We start from the raw sequence: 19,805 nt of genomic DNA on the forward strand, positions 1-19,805 counted from the left end.
CACTGTTGAACCCCACCCTGATCTCCGTTTCCCTGAAGGTGGATTATCTGCCTCAATTACTGGGAATCCTGCAGGTGACATTTGTCTCTTTCCCCCTGTGTATTTATTTATTTAACTGTTTATATCAGTACAGACGCCTGGACATTCGCTTTCTTGTTTGGGTTACAACACAATATTCTTTCATTTTGTTGCTCAGATTGTTCCAGGTTTGGCTGCTGGGAGCTCTTTCAGTGATTCCTGTCTCACTGAGGCACCCTCATCATCGCGGGGTATTTATTTATTTGAGCACCGGGCTCTTCTGCATATTTGTGCTGCCTTCTAGAACCAGGCATTTCGCCCAGGAGCCCGGTTCCTTTCACTGGGGCAACGTTTAGAAACCAAGAACTGGGTGCTAAGTGTGCTGCGTTCCATTTTAACAGGCATTTTAAAAAGTTTTAAACACAGATGCTAAATAATGGAAATCCAAATGGCTCAGAGGACATCAGGAGATACTGGATTAACCAGCTTGGAGGCTCCCACCTGTGAAGGGGACAGAATTTCCAGTGCCTGGAGGCCAGTCTGGGCTTCAGGGCGCGGATGTGGTGGCTCTAGGGGACTCCACAGGCCTCCTGCACTGACACACACACTCGGTCCTGCGGCTGCCCCTAGCTGGCTGTTTTCTCCCCACTCCGCTTCCCTGAGCCCGGTCCCCATACCTTTGCCCAGGCGCTACCTGCCGCCCGGTGCACCTTCCCCGAAATATCAGGAGGTCTTCCTAGAAAAGACTTTCCCAACTGGGGAGATCCCGACAGAAAAAGAACCAGCTTTTTTTTTTTTTCTTTTTTTGTCTCTTTGCTATTTCCATATGGAGGTTCCCAGGCTAGGGGTTGAATCGGAGCTGTAACCGCCGGCCTACGCCAGAGCCACAGCAGCGCAGGATCCGAGCCGCGTCTGCAACCTACACCACAGCTCACGGCAACGCCGGATCGTTAACCCACTGAGCAAGGGCAGGGACCGAACCCGCAACCTCATGGTTCACTAGTCGGATTCGTTAACCACTGCGCCACGACGGGAACTCCAGAACCAGCTTTTGATTGCGGGAGGCGAGTGAACCCAGAGAAACCCACGACTGGTTAAGTCGTCTTGCTTACGGGGAAAAGAAGCAAGGAAAAGCAAAATATGGAACGCTTCACGAATTTGCGTGTCATCCTTGCGCAGGGGCCATGCTAATCTTCTCTGTATCGTTCCAATTTTAGTATATGTGCTGCCGAAGCGAGCACGATATAGCGGCTAACCCGACCGCTATTTATAGGGCAGAGTATAAAATACTTTACGCTAAGGGTGAATTCCGTTTAGAAGAAAAATATTCAGTAATTTGTTTCTTCTTTTATGATATCAGTGCAACAATAGCTTAACAGAATGAGGCTACTCACTGAAGTTGAGAAAGTGTTCTTTCACCAAATATAATTCGGGTGGCTGTTAGGAAACTATCAATGTATGTATGCAAATTATATCGGTAGTGGGGCGGGGCCGGAGCCGCTGCTGTCCCAGAAGTCTCAGGGAAACGGCCGCGCTACACTGGCGACTCGTTGATCCGGGGAAGATGGCGGTGCCGTAGCCGCGGCGTTAGGTGGAGTGCAGGCCGCGGCCGTCCGCTCGGCTGGGAGCACAGGCCGTCCCGGTGAGCGAGGATTGGGGACTTGGGCGTTCGGCCGGCCTCGGGACGGTGCCTACGGCCGCGGCGGCGACTAGCGGGCCGGGGGCGGGGCCTGTAGGGTTAGAGGGCGGGCCTGGAGAGCAAGGGGTGCTGGGTACGCGCCCGTGAGCACGTTGGGCGGGATGAGGGGGGGGGTCGCGGCGGAAACTTGGGGGGAAGCCTGAGGCGTCTGGGAATCCGGGCACCCCGAGCTGGGGGAAATCGGGGCTGGGCCTGGAACCTGATCAGGGGTTGGGAGGTCTAAGGTTGTATTTTCCTGGGGAGGGGCCTGGGGATTCTGGTGCGCTGGAAGGCGGGCACTGGAGACCAGCACCTGGCTATTGGGTAGTGGTCCCTGGGGTGGAGCCTGAAGTGGCAAAAAGAGGCGGGACTTGGAGGGTTGGGAATTTGGAGGTGGTTATAGGGAAGCGAGTTGTTTGGGAGACCCTGGGGAGAGAACAAATTTAAGCTATCCCTGGGAACACAAGGGGCAAATTGGGACTGGGGTCTGGAAAGCAAATATTGTAGGGGGCGGGGCTGGAGAGCTTTGAGGGCAGAGCTTAAAGACTGCTGAAGGGGCCTCTGGGCAGGGCCTTGGGGTTCCTGGCCAGGGCTTGAGGAAGCGGGAGGCGTGGGGGAAGTGATTGAGAAAGATGGGTTGATCATACAGTCTCACTGGGTTCTGGTAACGGTGAAAATAACCGTAATCAATGCCCGGCACATAGACAGCAGGTGGAAACGTTCATTGTTTCCGTTGCTGTTGTTACCTTTGAAGTGCTGCACCAAGCTGCTGCCTGCCCCCCATCCTGCCTCCTTGCCTCTGCCAAAGGCTTCTCTTTAAGGATAGAGCAGTCCCACCTCTCCTCACTGCTTCATGGTCCCCATCATTGTTCACCTGGACTGGCATGGTCACCCCCACCCTGTCCCTAAGCCTTTCTCTCCAGACAGCCAGAGGGGTGTGTGAAACATAAGAAGGTCTCAGCTCCCCTGGGGCTCCCACCTCACTCAGGGTGAAAGCCCAGGCCCAGCATGACCCACCCCACCCTCACCTTACCCCTTCCTTCCTCTCACTCAGTTCCAGCAACATGGGCCCCCCCTGCCACTCCTTGATGACCCTGGGCTTGGTCCAGCTTCTGGGCCTTTGCACTGGCTGTTCCCCCTGCCTGGGATATCCTTCCTCCAGGCTGCTTTCCTGGATCCCTCACTTCTACACTGGGAGGCCTCCCTGGCCATCCATGTGTCAGATATAGCTCCCCTGACATACATAGGGCAGGGATTGAGTCTTTGGGTCCCTGCAGCGACCCACCATCCAGCACTGCGCTCTGGGCCCTGAGGCCCTGCATGAACGTCTGTGACAAGCTGGTCCTCCCTCCCTCAGAAGCTGGTGACCGCCCTCTGTGTATGACCTTGGCAGCCGGGCACCATGGACCTGGCGTACGTCTGTGAGTGGGAGAAATGGCCCAAGAGCACGCACTGCCCTTCGGTGCCCCTGGCCTGTGCCTGGTCCTGCCGCAACCTCATCGCCTTTACCACGGATCTCCGAAACGACGACCAGGGTGCGCCCCCTCCTGCCCCCCGCATGGGCTTGTGCCCCAGTGCCCATGGGCCTCCAGGCCTGTCCAGTCTCTCAGGGTTCCCTCATGTGTGATGAGGGGTGGTGAGGGCCCAGAGGGCACCTGGCACCAGGGGGCACTGGAATCACCCCCAGGGGATGGACCTGTCCAGAGGAGGGTGGTCCCCAGCCCCTGCTGAGGCTCCTGCCTGAGTTTTCCAGACCTTATATATCACTGCCTCTGAGCTGCAGCCTGCCTGCTGAGCTGCAGCCTGCCTGCTGGGCCTGTGTTCTCGCTATTGTTGAGTGACACATGCTCCTTAGAGGAAAGGAGAAAAACACAAACATTTTGGATGAGGGGAAGAAAAAAAGGCATTACCTTCCCCAGAGAGCCACTCTCTGTTAGCATTTTGGGTTTGTTTTTTTCCAGTTCCATTTTCTATGTCTCTTTTGAAAGTGGTTGTAGCCTCTCTGGAGGCAGAGTCACGGGCCTGCTCCCATTACCCCTGGGGTCATCAGGCACTCGAGGCCCTGCCATTGTTGCCGCTGATCTGGCCCTCCTTTGCAGACCTGACCCGCATGATCCACATCCTGGATACGGAGCACCCCTGGGACGTGCACTCCATCAACTCGGAGCACAGCGAGGCCATCACCTGCCTCGAGTGGGACCAGTCAGGTGAGGATGGGGCTCACCCTTGATCTCAAATCCCAAGCTTACTTGTTCTGTCTTTTCCTGGTCATGTCCCCACTGTCCAGAACTAGGATGCAAGCCCTGGACTTGTGGCTTTTCGGCTCCTTCTCCTCCCATTTTTGGTGACCAGAGTCGTTCCTGGGAGACATGTGTGCCATGCCCTTGCTTGTCTCCCATCCCAGGCCTCAGATGTACTGGGGGGGTGCTTTGTGGCACAGGCTTGCCCCCCTCTTCCCCTGCAGGCTCCCGGCTGCTGTCAGCCGATGCTGATGGGCAGATCAAGTGCTGGACCATGGCAGACCACCTGGCCAACAGCTGGGAGAGCCCAGTGGGCAGCCTGGTGGAGGGGGACCCCATCGTGGCCTTGTCCTGGCTGCACAATGGTGTGAAGCTGGCCCTGCACGTGGAAAAGGTGGGTGTCCAGCCTGAGCGAGCAGGTGTGGTGCTTCAGGCTGGCTCCCCCTCTCACGCCTTTTGCTCCTCCTGGTCTTTCTCACCTGGGCCCACCTCACACCCACCATCAAGCTGTTAGCACCTGTGTTTTCAGTAGGCCGCCCATTTAACTGATGGCTACTGTCCTTAAAATCCAGCCTACCTTTTGAATTAGCAGTATCCTAGAATTCCTCTCCAGATTCTCTGATTCAGCCCAGCATCTCATTCAGAGGGAGCTGCCTGGGTCGGGGGAGCTCAGATCCCTCATCATCAGACGGGGCTGACAGCAGGTCATGGCAAGGGGTGAGTGCGAGCAGGTGTGACAGGGCTGGGCTTGCAGCTGGTGAGAGATGAGGGCCCATAGCTGCCACGGGTTCACATGGCTTGCTTGTCCTAGAGCCAGGAGGCCCTCCTGGATTGATGCTGTGGAGAGGGACCTTTTCTCCTGTTCCTTCCTCATGCCTAGTGCCAGGCCCGGGACGGTGACCATTTGCCCATGGCTGCAGTGCATCATGCAGCGGCCGGAGCTGACCCTGCTCCTCCCCCACAGTCGGCCGCCTCCAGCTTTGGCGAGAAGTTCTCTCGTGTCAAGTTTTCACCCTCGCTCACGCTGTTTGGGGGCAAGCCCATGGAGGGCTGGATTGCCGTGACGGTCAGTGGCCTGGTCACTGTGTCCCTGCTCAAGCCCAGCGGGCAGGTGCTGACCTCCACAGAGAGCCTGTGCCGGCTGCGTGGCCGTGTGGCCCTGGCTGACATCGCCTTCACGGGCGGCGGCAACATCGTGGTGGCCACAGCGGACGGCAGCAGCGCATCCCCAGTACAGTTCTACAAGGTGTGCGTGAGCGTGGTTAGTGAGAAGTGCCGCATCGACACTGAGATCCTGCCCTCCCTCTTCATGCGCTGCACCACTGACCTCAACCGCAGGGACCGCGTCCCCGCCATCACCCACCTCAAGTTCCTGGCCCGCGACATGTCGGAGCAGGTGAGCCCACTGCCCTGCATTGTCAGGCCAGGCCCCATGGGGCTAACCCAGGTGCTGGCAGAGCTGGTCCTTCCCGGGGCTCCAGGGGAGAGTCGTTTCCTCCTTTTCCAGCTTCTGGAGGCGCCGCATCCCTGGCTCGCGGCCCCTTCCTCCATCCTCACAGCCAGCAGCGCAGCATCTCCCGTCTCTCTGCCTCTGACCCTCCCGCCTCCCTCTTATGAGGACCTGGTGATGACACTGGGCCCCTGGGGAATCCAGGACCATCCCCATCCCAGGGGCCTTAACCCCACCTGCAAAGTCTCTGTCACATGAAGTGACACCACTGCAGGTTCTGGGACCAGGTTGGAGACGTTTATGGGGATGAGGGTCAGGCAGCCATAGCAGGTTACCCAGGGTTCCCCCTGGTAACCTCACACTGAGAAGCTCCAGCTCATGTCCCTGGCCCCCTGCGCACTTTCTGCTGGGGGCACCATGGGGTGACTCGGCCCTCCCCATGAGAGGTGGGGGGGCAGATGCAAATGCAGGACAGGTGGGCCTAGTTTGAATCCCCTGTGAGGATGTGAGGTGGCTGTGGTGTGAGCCCCGGAGAGGCGCCCTCACCCAGCCGCTCCCCACCAGGTGCTGCTCTGCGCATCCAGCCAGACGACCAGCGTGGTGGAGTGCTGGTCACTGCGGAAGGAGGGGCTGCCTGTGAACAACATCTTCCAGCAGCTCTCGCCCGCGGGTGAGTCCCACTCAGCCAGCCTGGCACCCATGCGCAGCCCCCTGGCAGAGTCCTCGGAAGCCCTGGTTCAGAGCAGGGTGCAGGGCTGTGAACTGCCCATCCCCGGAGCACAGAGTCCCCCACCAAGACCACCCTCCCTGCCACACACACACACCTGGCACAGCCGGGAAGCCAGAAAGCCACCCACCACCCTGGTTCTCCTGCGCCTCTGCCTTGCACACAGGGCTGTGTTCCCGCTGATGGACGAGCTAATGGCCCTGGAGTGGCTGAGGAGCTGAGTCAAGAAGCTCTGCTCGGCTCCCACCACCCACAGGTGGTTGTGGAGGATTTAAATGCCAAGAGGGTCATGCTGCCTCTCCTGAGTGGCCTCGCAGGGCGGGCAGGGCTGCACGGAGTCTAGGCCCTTCCCAAGTCCCCTAGTCTGTCCTTGAGGCAGCCTCAGGCTCTCCTGTCAGGCTGCTCCCAGCCCTGGGACCTGTCATCCCAGCTGCCTGCCCCCCTGAACACCTCACTTCCTCCTGCTCAGCCCTGGGACCATGTCACAAGCAGGACCCTGTTTCACGTGGAAGGGCCTCCCATCGCCCAATAGTCTGGTCCTCACACAGGCGTCCAGATGCTGGAAGTGCTCGCTGCTGCACTCACATGCCCCCCACCGCACATTCCAGCCCCACAGTCCCCTGCCGCTCTTGGACCTGCCTCTTCTGCTCTCATTCCCTGCCTTTGCCCACACTGGTCCCCTGCCCGGCGCACTCATCCTCCCCATCTCCACCTCAGGCACCCGCTCTGCCGGCCACAGTCCGGCCCATGGTTGAGGGCTGAGTAGACTCTTGGGTTCAGGTTGAGCTCTGCAAGCAGCTCCACCTTCGACCTTAGGGGTCCCCTTTGTAACCTAGACGCTCCCCTCTGAAACCTAGAAACGCCCAAGGTCAGGTGTGGGATGCTGGGTGCTGACTGGCCTGCATGTGCTCCTTCTTCGGGCCTTGCTGTGCTTGTTACCGTTACAGCCCTGCTGTGTCGTCATTAGTCCACTGTGGCCTCAGGCAGTGTCACCCCTCTCTGGGTCTCAGTGTCCCCAGGGCACGACATTTGCCAAGAGTCCCCTCATGTGTGGCTGTCCTCAGCAGACCTCTTGGGACGGATGGGCAGAGAAGAGCTATGTCAGAGCCAGCTTTGCCATGTGACACCCCTGCGAGCTCTGGCTCAAAACCCACAGCCCAGATGGTGCTGGCCTGGGCTCCCTCCATTGCTCCATCCTGGTCCCCGGTACCTGCTGTGCGCCTGGGGCAGCTGGGGATGTGGATCCCATGGGCCAAGCCCAGATTGAGGGATCCACCCCACCTCTCAATGGGAGACTTTCTCATCATGCTGAGACTGTGGGTGCAGGGAGGGGTCCATCTTGGCCACTTGTCTGTCCAGCTCAGGCTTTGTGGGGAGAGCTGGCGTTCCATCCCAGGCCCCTCAGATCAGAGGGACAGAAAACCAAGTGTAAGCAGACTGAGTCATGAGGGGAATTTGGGGGGTAAGTTCCACTTTTCAGTGCTTTTTCTTGGGGGCAAGGGTGATGTCCCTACCAGCTGATAGCCTCTTGACCCAGACAAGTGCCTCCTCCCACCCCCATGTCCTAGGGGCCACCCTGCAGGTCACGTGCTCATCCTAAGCCAGTCGGCTGGCTGGGGCCCCAGAGAGGCAGGGTGCTGGGTCAGGGCCACCCTGTTGTGTTTCAGCCTTGTCCTCACCTTGTTGCTGTGTGTCCCCCGGTCCCCTTTCAGTTGGTGACAAACAGCCCATGATTCTCAAATGGCGGATCCTGTCAGCCACCAACGACCTGGACCGTGTGTCCGCCGTGGCACTGCCCAAGCTGCCCATCTCGCTCACCAACACTGACCTGAAGGTGGCCAGCGACACCCAGTTCTACCCCGGCCTGGGTAGGGCCGTCTCCAGGGTTCCCAGGGGGAGGTGGACTCTGGGCTCAGCCTCCCGGATGTAAACACCAAATTCAGGGTCAGATAAGCACAAAGGGCTGTGAGGCCACTGAGAAGCAGTGCTCTTTAATATGTAGAGGGCTCTTAGAAATCAGTAAGGGGGAGGAGGGAACTCGGGACAAACTTTCCAGCTCAGGGCCCCAGGCCGGGCCTTAGTAGCTGAGATGTTGGTTGTGGGTTTGGTCCCTGGAGGCTGGCACTATACACCCCCAGCCTGCTCGGGATTTTAGGCCTCAGGCTCTAAGAGCCCCTGACCACGCTGACCTCTGTTTCACCCTTTGCATGCCATGCCTGGGCCCAGGGCCTTTGCATCTGCTGTCCACTCTGCCCACCCCTCCATTTGTCCCCTGGAAGTTGCATGTTGGCTCTTGCAGGGGAGTGGCGGAAATGTACCCGGGAAGCAAGGCTGCTTACTTTGATGCCCCTGGGCTGTTAGCAAGATACCGGGGTGTCGGGGGCGGCTACCGGGCACCGGCGTGGAGGGCTCTGGTGGCTTGGGGCTCGCCCCTCCATAGGGCAGCCTCTGCTGGGTAGGGCAGCCACTTCCCTTTGTCCAGAGCTGGGTGTGGGCCCCACGGGTGTGTTCCAGGCCCTGCGGTGTGTGTGACCCCATGTGCCTACAGGACTGGCCCTGGCCTTTCACGACGGCAGTGTCCACATCGTGCACCGGCTCTCGCTGCAGTCCATGGCCATTTTCTACAGTTCTGCAGCCCCACGCTCCATGGATGAGCCAGCCATCAAGCGTCCGCGGACCACAGGCCCCGCCGTCCATTTCAAGGCCATGCAGCTCTCCTGGACCTCCCTGGCCCTTGTGGGCATCGACAACCACGGCCGAGTAAGTGCTGTTCTGGATGCATCCACAGCCCCTGCCTGCTGGGGTGGCCTGGGAGGGAGTGAGTGAGGAAGTGTGCCTTCAGGGGGGATCTAGGGAGGGTCCCCAGCCCTGGGGTCGCTGTGGCTGGGTGAGTTGCTCGGGTGCAGGAGGAGCTCAGGAAGTCTTTCGTGTGGTTGCTCTGCAAGGAGTCCTGGGTGAGGGCAGAGGTGAGCCTTCCACAGCCTGGCATAGTGGGTGCTCCATGAGCATTGTCTTCTCGTCCCCAGAGGAACCTGTCCACAGCCTGGCCGGACGGTGGGCCATCTTCTTGCTCACTTTACTCTCGCTTACACACTCATTCACACCCCACACGTGTTTGCACACCCACATTCATGCACATCTGTGTACATACTCACACCTCTTGCCCCTCCCTGCCCACTCTCTAGAAATGGGCTCCCATGAGTGGCTGTTGTGTGCTGTGGAATTTGCCACAGAAACCTCGGGCTTGCCACGGGCCAGGGCGCCACAGCCCTTCCACCAGACCTGGCAGGCCTGGACCCCTGTGGTCCCAGCCCTCCCTGCCCACCAGGCCCTGCCCTCCCCCTCACGGCTCCGCCTCTCCTGGCAGCTGAGCATGTTGCGCATCTCGCCCTCCCTGGGCCACGCTCTGGACGTGGGACTGGCCCTGCGGCACCTGCTCTTCCTGCTGGAGTACTGCATGGTGACCGGCTACGACTGGTGGGACATCCTGTTGCACGTGCAGCCTGGCATGGTGCAGAGCCTGGTGGAGAAGCTGCATGAGGAGTACACACGCCAGAAGGCTGAGCTGCAGCAGGTGCGCACCCCTCTGCTGCTGCCTAGGCTTCTATTGGGTGACCTGCAGGTCAGACGCCCAGCTCTTCCTGAGTGGCTGCCTCAGTCAGAGAGTGGGTGGTTGTGGGCCTGATGCTCCCCGACTCTGGGTGGCCTTTGAGGCCTTAGCCCCGGCGACAAGGGCAGTAAACCAGGGGTTAAAGATGGGAGAGCCGGATAGAAAATGATGGTTCAGAGGACACGGCTGTGTACCTGGAAAACCCAGAGGCTCCCTGAGTTCAGTGTAGCGGCTGCGGAGATCAGCACTTTTAAGAGTGTGAATGAAGGTGGCCTCTGTGCCAGCGGTAACCAGTCAGAAGATGAAACAGGAAAGAAAGGTCCGGTTCCCAGCAGCCTGATAAGACATGAGACTGCTGTGTGGACCAGGAAACGGCTCTGGGCCAGGAATGATCAAATCACTCGCTTATCGAGCCATACTGTGTGTGTACATTTTTATGCTTCACGTTTTTCGGTTATGTGGGGGAAATGCCGCATTGGGTCATCCTCTGGGAACATCCAGACATCCAGGAACAGGGTGCGACAGCATCCTGGCCCCGCCCACTTTGTGCCAGGGGCCCCCAGTCAAGACCACCCAGAGTTTTCTGATGTGGGCAGACCCACATCCAGGTTGACAGCCTGAATGTTACCTGATTCTGCCATAAGGGGGGTGAGGCCCAGAGAGGCTTAGCTACTTGTCCCTCGGGTCCCGCACCTCATGCTCTCCTGCCCCTGAGGTGAATACCCAGCCTACTCACAGTGCCTGCCCCCCCCAGGTCCTCTCCACCCGGATCCTGGCCATGAAAGCCTCACTCTGCAAGCTCTCACCCTGCACGGTGACACGGGTGTGCGACTACCATGCCAAGCTCTTCCTTATTGCCATCAGCTCCACGCTCAAATCGCTGCTGCGCCCTCATGTCCTCAACACGCCCGACAAGAGTCCTGGTGACCGGCTGACCGAGATCTGCACCAAGATCACAGACGTTGGTGGGTCCCACACTGCAGGCTGTCCTGGTGGCCAAAGAGGACCCTCCTAAGCTCACCAAAGAGGGCCCCTTGGGCATCTTGTATATGCCAAGTGTGGGGACACACTGTGGCAGGTGAAAATGGGAGCAAAGTGATCCAGCCTGGGGGAAGGTATCCATGCAGGCACTGCCTGTGCGGAGGCCTAGAGGCTCCCGTTAGCTGCAGGGTGCCTGGCACAAGGGGTCCAAGGGGCAGGTAGGCGTTCTGAAGGCCAAGGGGGACATCTGGAGCCCCTCTGTCTGGCCCTTCCCTCCAGGTGTCCTGGGCTTAGCCATGCAGAGCCCTCATTTACTTGTTCATGATGGTGTCGGCCTGTCCAGGGAGGTCCCAGCCGCCCCTGACTGCCTGTCCCCTCTCAGACATTGACAAGGTCATGATCAACCTCAAGACGGAAGAGTTTGTCCTGGACATGAACACACTCCAGGCACTACAGCAGCTCCTGCAGTGGGTGGGAGACTTTGTGCTCTACCTGTTGGCCAGCCTGCCCAACCAGGTGCGCCTAGAAGCCCTACCTCCTCTGCCCCTGCCCCTCCTGAAGCCCTGACCCCACCCCGAAGCCCCCTCCCCTAGGACCTACTGAGGTCTCAGGATGCCTCACACCTGAATACACAGACCAAGGGCTCCTCCCACAGGGCTCCCCACTGCGACCAGGCCACAGCTTCCTGAGGGACGGCACCTCGCTGGGCATGCTGCGTGAGCTGATGGTCGTCATCCGCATCTGGGGCCTGCTGAAGCCCAGCTGCCTGCCTGTGTATACGGCCACCTCAGACACCCAGGACAGCATGTCCCTGCTTTTCCGCCTGCTCACGAAGCTCTGGATCTGCTGTAAGACACCCAGCTCTCTTCCCCTGTTCCCCCACCACAATACAAGCCCTGTTGCATCTCTCCCACAGCAGAATATAAGCTCCCACAGGTCAAACTGGCTATTTTGGTCCCCATTGTTTCCCAGCACGGGTCCAGGCACAGTATAGGAGCTCATTAAATATCAGCCATTCTTTTTTTTTTTTTCTTTTTCTGTCTTTTGTCTTTTTTAGGGCCACACTTGCGGCATATGGAGGTTCCCAGGCTAGGGGTCTAATTGGAGCTGTAGCCACTGGCCTACACCATAGTTCACAGCAACGCTGGATCCTTAACCCACTGAGCGAGGCCAGGGATTGAACCTGCAACCTCATGGTTCCTAGTCAGATTCGTTAACCACTGAGCCACAACAGGAACTCCTGTGTGTTTTTTGTTTGTTTGTTTGTTTGTTTTGTCTTTTTGCCATTTCTTGGGCCGCTCCTGTGGCATATGGAGGTTCCCAGGCTAGGGGTCCAATTGGAGCTGTAGCCACCAGCCTATGCCACAGCCACAGCAACGTGGGATCCAAGCCACGTCTGCAACCTACACCATAGCTCACAGCAACGCCAGATCCTTAACCCACTGAGCAAGGCCAGGGATCGAACCCGCAACCTCGTGGTTCCTAGTCGGATTCGTTAACCACTGAGCAACGATGGGAACTCCCATTCCTGTGTATTTTTAAAATGAATGACTTCCCGTTTTACAGAGGAGAAGCCTGGGGCCAGAGAGGGGGTAGAAGCTTCCCAGAGCCACCCAGGAAGTCAGGGCAGGGCTGCAGCCTGCACCTGGTGCTCTCTGAGCCCCAAGGAGGCCATGGTGCCTCCTGGGGGGCAGTGCTCTGGAAGAGCCACTGAGCACGGCATCCCCACGGTCCCTTCCCTGCAGGCCGTGATGAAGGCCCCACGAGTGAGCCAGATGAGGCACTGGTGGATGAGTGCTGTCTTCTGCCCAGCCAGCTGCTCATCCCTAACCTTGACTGGCTGCCCGTCAGTGATGGCCTCGTCAGCCGCCTGCAGCCCAAGCAGCCCCTGCGTCTGCATTTCGGCAAGGCTCCCACTCTGCCTGGCAGCGCCACGACCTTGCAGCTGGATGGCCTCATCAGGTGCGTGCCCATCTCTGCCCTGGTGCCTTTGCACGGACCTTCCTTATTGAAGGATCTCCCCAAAACCCACCTGACTTCCTCCCTCAGGCCTGCCTCAGGGCCTTTGCACATGCTGTGCTTGCTGCTTCCTTCCAGCTTGACCTAAATGCTGTCCCTCAGGCACCCCCCCCCCACGTCACTTCCCTCCGTCTAGTGACCTTGGCCTGTACTGACTTGTGCTCTCACTTGTCTGGGTGACATCATCCTCCCTGTGGTCTGTCATCACCTGCATGAAGGGCCCATGTGGCTGACCTTGGATACTCGGGCTCCAGTCCCCTCCCGGCTCACGCTGATACATGACACCCTCCCCCATCCCCCATCCCCCACCATAAATCGGACGGCCTGCCACACCGACTGCATGGCCAGGCCCAAGGCCCCTGGGAATCCTAACCTTTCTAGGGCCTAGAGATGACCTGGAAGCGTGCCTGCTGTATTAACCCTATAGTGCCCCCACGGCATGGGCTGGGGTTTGTCCCCCTTTCTAGGCAAGTACACTGAGCCTCAAAGGTGCAGTCAGAAAGCAGCTGGGCCATGATCCAAACTTAGGACTCCACGGGCTGTCTCGCCTGGCAGGCACTCACAGAATGAATTCCTGCCAGGCCGTCACTAGGAAGGAGCTGGTGTCCCCACCACCCCGCTCCAGCTCTGGGCTTTGCTCCTTCAGCTTCCAACCTTCAGCATTTTCCTCCTGGTCTTGTCGTGGGAGGAACGGCCTGATGAGTCACACACCGTGGTTTGTGCTTGGGTTTCAGGAAAAGGTGGCTGGTCACAAAAGGGGTTTTACACTCTTTCATAAGTTTTCAAACGTGTAATACAAGTATCATAGGCAGTCCCGCCCCAGGTCCCCCCCCCCAGGGGCTCCCATCAGGCTCTCCGGTGTCACCGAGGTGCCGGGCCTGGGCAGGGTCTGTGGGCAGAGGGTGGGCGTGTACCAGCCCCACTCACAGAAGCTCCTGGTTCCCCCACATGTGTGCGCATCACACACATTTTGTGTCTGGGAGATGGAGCTGTACCCACGTGTGTGGGTGGGCCTGCGTGCATGTGCGTGTGGGCGTGTACATGCCTACGTGCATGCACGTGTGTGCGTGGGGGGGCCCTGCATGCGCGTGCGTGCCCCTGCTCTCATGAGCTCTCTGGTCAGGGCGCCGGGCCAGCCCAAGATGGACCACCTGAGGAGACTGCACCTGGGCGCCTACCCCACAGAGGAGTGCAAGGCCTGCACCAGGTGAGCGTCGCCCTCGGTGCTGCGACCAGCGCTGTCCCCACACCGGGCCACCTCATGCCTCTGTTTCCCTGTCTGCACCTGACGAGGGCTGTGCTTGGCAAACAGGCCCCAGAATGACACCACTAAGGACGGGCCGAGTCGGGACTTGGACCCCCAGCCCCTCTTCCCTCTACTCAGGGACAGGAGGGGGCGATATCTGAGCTGGGATGAAAGGGTGTGGAGGCGTTAGCTCTGTGTAGGTGGTGGTGGTGCAGGGAACAGCATTCCTGGGGCAGAACAGCGTGTGCAGAGGCCCTGTGGCAGGTGGGAGCCCAGCCCCACCCAGTGCCCCGCTTGCGTGGCTCTGCCCACAGGTGCGGCTGCGTCACCATGCTCAAGTCGCCCAATAAGACGACAGCTGTCAAACAGTGGGAGCAGCGCTGGATCAAGAACTGCCTGTGTGGAGGGCTTTGGCGGCGACTGCCTCTCAGCTACCCCTGACCGGGGCCCAGCCCTGTGTAAGTAGATTCTTTTTTTCCTTTTTTCCCCTGCTTAATATAGTTTTAAATATTAGTTGGATGATTTTTTTTTCACATGGTTTTAAAGCGTAGTTGATTTATAGTGTTGTGTTAGTTTCAGATTACAGCACAGTGATTCAGTTATAGTATATAGACGTTCTTAGATTCTTTTCTATATGGTTTACTACAGCATATTGAATGTAGTTCCTCTGCTGTGCCCTAGGACCTCTGCTTATATATATAGTAGTCTCTATCTGCTAGTCCCAAACTCCTAGTTTCTCTCTCCCTCACCCTCTTTGGTAACCATAAGCTTGCTTTCTCCATTTGTGACTCCGTTTTGTAAGTAAGTTCATTTGTGTCATATTTTAGATTCTCCACGTAAGTGAGATCATATGGTATTTGTCTTTCTCTTTCTGACTTAACTTCGCTGAGTATGAGACTCTCTGGGTTCATTCATGTTGCTGCAAATGGTGTTATTTCATTCTCTTTCATGGCTGAATAATATTTCATTATGTACACACACATCTTCTTAATCCACTCATGTCGATGGTCTTTAGATTGCTTCCATGTTTTGACTGTTGTGAGTAGTGCTGCAGTGAACATAGGGTTGCATGTAACTTTTTGAATTGTAGTTTTTTCTGGATAGATGCCCAGGAGTGGGATTGCAGGATCACATGGTTATTCTTCGTTTTTTGAGGAACCTCTGCACTGTTTTCCATAATGGCTACACCAATTTACATTCCCACCAACAGTGTAGGAGGGCTTCCTTTCTCCACACCTGCTTTTGTTATTTGTAGACTTGATGATGGCTGTTCTAACTGGTATGAAGTGGTACCTCATGGTAGTTTTGGTTTGCATGTCTCTAATAATTAGTGATGTTGAACATTTTTTCGTGTGCCTACTGGCCATCCATGTTTATTCTTTGGAGAAATGTCTCTTTAGGTCTTTTGTCCATTTTTTGATTGGATTATTTGGGGTTTTTTTATCATTGAGCCGTAGGAGCTGTGTGTATATTTTGTGTGTATGTTTTGGAGATGAATCCCTTGTCTGTCGTGTCATTTGCAAATGTTCTCTCCCATTCTGTAGGTTGTCTTTTGGTTGTTTATGGTTTCCTTTGCTGTGCAAAATGTAAGTGAGTTCCTGATGGATTTAAAGCTGGCCACGCTGTCCCCTCGCCAGTGGCAGAGCAGCTGCATACTCTGGACCTTCAGCGGGTGCGTTAGACAACGCCACCTTGAACTGTGCTTTGGAAATCTTTTCAGGCACAGTTAGTGCCCCGTGACCAACGGGGTAGGTGAGGACCCAACCTGAAGCCTCCAGTTGGTGTCCTCAGCCCAGCGGGCACTCCTCTTTCTTCCTCGGAGCCTAGTGGTGGATCCCAGGGATTCAGGAGGAGGGCCTGGCTGCATGGCCACCATGCCAACTGGTGACAAGACCTCTCTGCCCTGGGCAGAGCCACAGCTCCCAGACTGCCCCCCGGCGAGCCCAGTGACCTCTCTGGATGCCTCCGGTCCCAGCTCGGAGGATTCTGGACAGTCCAGGCCCTTGTCCTTTAGAAAGTCCCCCATGAACCTCCTGGGCACAGTGACTGCTTGTTGGCAGTGACACCAGCCGAGCCCTGCCTCGGTCTCCTCAACTGTACCTGTCTGTGCTGTGTGCTTGTGTCCCGCGGTCTGTGGGCTGGGCAGGTCCAGCAAATGTCCACACTGGATTGCAGGTGTCTTCCCAGCATCCAGGTGCCACCCCAGCAGCCCCCTCCTTTGGTGCCTCCCTCCCCCTCCCCAGGCTGTGGTTCTGCCCCTGCGTGTTGCTCTCTCACTCTGTCAGCACATATTGAGCACCTCGTGTATGTGAGGCACAGGGGTTCCTGCGGGGCCATGGACTGGAAGTGGCGGTGGACGTGCTCCCCCCACCTCCCAGCATCTCTGTCTCTTTCTTCCCTGCCCTCCTCCTCCAGGATTCTGGGAGCTCAGGCCTTGTCCCCAGGGGTCCTCCCTCTGCCTGAACCACTTGGACTGATTAAGGCCGGCTCCCCGCAGGCCTTGAGGCTCAGTGCAGCCTGTTAAGTGGTAATTGGTTCTTGTTTTCCTCCTGGAGGCTGGCAGGGGGCAGGCCATGTGGGCGCTGTGTTGGGCTTTCAGGGCATGGTGGTGCCCCGGGGGCCCCATTACCTGGGTCGGGGGGCCTCGTTTGCCGCTTTCCCACCGCAAGTGTGCACTTGATGGCCTTGGCAACTCTGTCCCCTCAGGGTGGCCTCCCCCATGCAGGAGAGGAAGGAGAGCTCCGGGCGGCCCTCCCAGCCCTCCCTGACCTTCCCCTCGGTGCCACAGCCTGGAGGAGGCCTTTCTTCTGAGTCCTGCGTATTTTTTTCTCAGCTTTTTACCTCATTTGACCATATATTTTTAAAGAAATTTGCCTTTTTCAAGACACTCTGAAGTCTTTAAACTAGTTAATTGTTTTAGGAAAATGAGCTTGTTTCTTGCACTCATATTTGATGGGCTTAAGGTTAAACTGAGGGTTTTACACCTGGCCACCACCTTTTGATGGGTCCATGTCCTCTCCCCCAGGGTCTGGGGACTGGCAGCTGTTGTGATCTGTCCTGCGCATAGAAGTGGCCCATGTGACCCTGAGGCTGGTGGGGCCTGGCCTGGCTCCTGGGCCCTCATCCTGGAGCCTCAGGTCACCTAGGTGGTGGAGTGAGGACGAGCCCTGTGCCCGTGTGACCCTGACACAGCCGAGCACAATGATGGGTGAACACCAAGTCTGGGGCGGTCTCTGATGCAGCAGTGGTAACAGAACATTCAGGAACTGTTATGATGAGCCCAGTGGGCATAAATGTGCCTGGCTGTCCAGGAGCATCAGGCTCCTGGGGTGGGGTGGCACCTGCTGTGGGCCCTGCTGGAATGTTCTTCTGGGCTGGGGGCGGGGTTTGTGGGTGATGACATTCCCTGTCCCCACCATGTGTCCACACGGGTCCACATGGTGTCAATGACGCAAGTGGTGTTGTGACACAGGCAGTTCATTCCATTGAGCTGCATGTCCCCTGGGCCCTCAGCCTCTCAGAGCCAGGGACATGGGTACCTGTGGTAGATGAGGAAGCCGAAGCCACCGTCCTCTGGAAACAGAAGCGGGAAGCAGCCCTTTACTCCCTATGGCAGGTGGGGTCCCTTCTGCGGTGGTGGGGACATAGCCACAGGCCACCCTCTCTGCACCCTGCATTAGTCCTGCCCTCCCCTGTAGCTCAGGGTTGTCCCTTTGCCCCACCACAAGCACTGAGGGGATTGCTAGAAGAGGCCCTGCAGTCGCAGGGTTCTCAAAGACCCCCGATTTGTGGAAGGCATCCAGCCTGTGTCTCCTGCCTGGAAGCCCCTGGAGCCTCCCCCTCTGCCTGTCTCACCCACTCCAACTGGTCCTGCACTCACCCTCCAGGCTGGGAGAGTCAAGCTCCAGCTCACCCACAGGGCCAGTCTCTTCATCTGTACCCACTGCCAGGTAAAATGCAGGGCACGAAGTTAAATTTGAATTTCAGGTGTACACTGAATACATTTCTAGAATAAATCTGTCCCCAAAATTACATGAGGTATACTTAGAAAAGTATATTGTTTTTCTGAAATTCCCACTTAACTGGACATCCTGCATTTTTATTTGCTGAACCTGGTAATCTCCCTGCACCACCACCCACTGCCACCTGGATCGTTTCAGAGCCACTCCCTGGTGACATCGTCTCATTCAGGAAATACCTACTGGATGAGTGAGTCTGACGGCTGAATGACCAGCACTTATGTTCCCACTTCCCTCTCAGTTAAATGTGTTCAGCTTCTCAAATCACACGCGGGATCCATGAATACACTGAGCAGGATCCCAGGTTTGTGGTCACAGTGACTGGGTGAGTCCCCTCCCCCGCAAGGGGACATCTGACCAGGTTCCAGTGAGCCAGGCTGGGTCTTAGCTGTGTCCGTAGTACCCGCCCGGGGCTGGTACACAGTGGGAGCTCAACAGGTGCTCATGGATGACTTCATCTCTCAGACCTTCAGTCTCTTTTTCAACCAACGGGACGTCAGAGACCCCCTTTGTGGACCAGGCTTGATACTTGGAGCCTAGGAGTTGTCTTGTGGTACAGCAAGATAAGGATCAGTCTGTCTTTGTTTCTGCTGTGGTGTAGGTTTGATCCTTGACTCAGGAACTTCCACGTGCCGCCAAAAAAACCCCCCCAAAACCTGGAGCCTAGTAGGTGCTAGGCCTCAAAGACCCCTCATCCAAGTGGGAGAAAAGGCACAGTGCCTCAGGACCTGGGTTCTGTCCTCAGTCACCTCACAGGAGTGCACCTCAGTGTCAACCTGGACAGCGTGACTGCTCGGGGGTACCTATCAACTTCCCTGTCAGTGACCTCTCGGCCCCTGGGGTTGGCCTATGAACACAGGGGCCGTGGCTCTGGGCTCAGTTCCAGCCTTTGCTTAGGAGCTTCTGTGTGGCCCTAGGAGAGTCGCAGGGTCTCTCTGAGCCTGTTTCCAGATTTGGGACATGGGTCATAAGAACACAACTTCTCTGCATACCTAAATCTCAGCCCAGAGCAGGGTCTTGGACACAGTAGGCCCTCACGTTCCACTTAAGAAGCAAAGGGGCAGTTGGATGTTAGCCAGACCTGGAGAACCCCGCCCATCCCCACCCAGGCTTCTGCGTTTTGGGGTGCCTCTTCTATTTCCAGGAAAGAGTAAGGGTGCCACCCTGTGGCCCAGACATGAAGCTACTCCTGGCAGCTCCAGCCAGGCTTTTGACCCCCGAGGGTCCCCACCCCAAGGCACGCCTTTCCCTCATCTCCTGCCACTGCTACCAAGGTAAAGGTTTTTGTTTGTGGAGTTCCCGTTCTGGCACAGTGGTAATGAATCCGACTAGGAACCATGAGGTTACGGATTCTTTCCCTGGCTTTGCTCAGTGGGTTACAGATCCAGGCATTGCTGTGAGCTGAGGTGTAGGTTGCAGAGGTGGCTTGGGTCCTGCGTTGCTGTGGCTGTGGTGTAGGCTGGCAGCTGTAGCTTTGATTCGACCCCTAGCCTGGGAATCTCCATATGCCACAGGTGTGGCCCTAAAAGGTTGGGGGGGAAAAAAAAGGTTTCGTTTGCTATTTTCCGCAGTCCTTTTGGACTGTCCACTTTGTGTGCTCCCACAGGCAATGTGAAAGTAATGAAGGTGATCAGGGAGTTCCCGCTGTGGTGCAGTGGGTTAAGAATCTGACTGTAGCCACTTGGGTCACTGCTGAGGTGCAGGTTCTATACCTGGCTCAGTGGGTTGTTGCCAGCTGCAGCTTGGATTTAGTCCCTGGCTAGGGAACTTCCATACGCCACTGGCGTGGCCATTAAAAAAAAAATAAAAGGTTCAGA

At 57.2% G+C, this 19,805-nt stretch overlaps 1 protein-coding gene and 1 non-coding gene across 3 annotated transcripts; one reads left to right on the plus strand and one right to left on the minus strand.

The window, feature by feature from the left end:
• Positions 1–1,152: 1,152 nt before the first annotated feature.
• On the minus strand, positions 1,153–1,259 carry LOC125126631 (U6 spliceosomal RNA). The gene has a single exon (XR_007134726.1). It is a non-coding gene; the product is annotated as a U6 spliceosomal RNA (small nuclear RNA).
• Positions 1,260–1,544: 285 nt separating this feature from the next.
• MED16 (mediator complex subunit 16) lies at positions 1,545–18,001 on the plus strand. 2 transcript variants are annotated; one of them, XM_047777796.1, is made up of 16 exons: positions 1,545–1,660; positions 3,054–3,231; positions 3,796–3,903; positions 4,161–4,330; positions 4,901–5,332; positions 5,951–6,056; positions 7,826–7,981; positions 8,662–8,873; positions 9,481–9,687; positions 10,478–10,688; positions 11,087–11,220; positions 11,360–11,552; positions 12,450–12,666; positions 13,847–13,930; positions 14,284–14,427; positions 15,514–18,001. In XM_047777796.1, the coding sequence occupies exons 2-15, from the start codon at positions 3,099–3,101 to the stop codon at positions 14,408–14,410; spliced, it is 2,490 nt and encodes an 829-aa protein (XP_047633752.1). In that variant the 5' UTR covers positions 1,545–1,660; positions 3,054–3,098; the 3' UTR covers positions 14,411–14,427; positions 15,514–18,001. The 2 variants fall into 2 exon arrangements, with proteins under 2 accessions (XP_047633752.1, XP_047633753.1); XM_047777797.1 differs by lacking the exon at positions 9,481–9,687.
• Positions 18,002–19,805: the final 1,804 nt, after the last annotated feature.

The sequence above is a fragment of the Phacochoerus africanus genome, chromosome 4, assembly GCF_016906955.1.
Source record: "Phacochoerus africanus isolate WHEZ1 chromosome 4, ROS_Pafr_v1, whole genome shotgun sequence".
Lineage (NCBI taxonomy): Eukaryota > Metazoa > Chordata > Mammalia > Artiodactyla > Suidae > Phacochoerus > Phacochoerus africanus.

What these genes read in the sequence shown, in the direction of transcription:
- MED16 (XM_047777796.1), top strand. Translation starts at nt 3,099, where the DNA reads ATGGACCTGGCGTACGTCTGTGAGTGGGAGAAATGGCCCAAGAGCACG. An exon ending in CCAGCAGCTCTCGCCCGCGG is followed by an intron (nt 6,057 to 7,825) that starts GTGAGTCCCACT and finishes GTCCCCTTTCAG; the next exon opens with TTGGTGACAAACAGCCCATG. An exon ending in GCATCGACAACCACGGCCGA is followed by an intron (nt 8,874 to 9,480) that starts GTAAGTGCTGTT and finishes CTCTCCTGGCAG; the next exon opens with CTGAGCATGTTGCGCATCTC.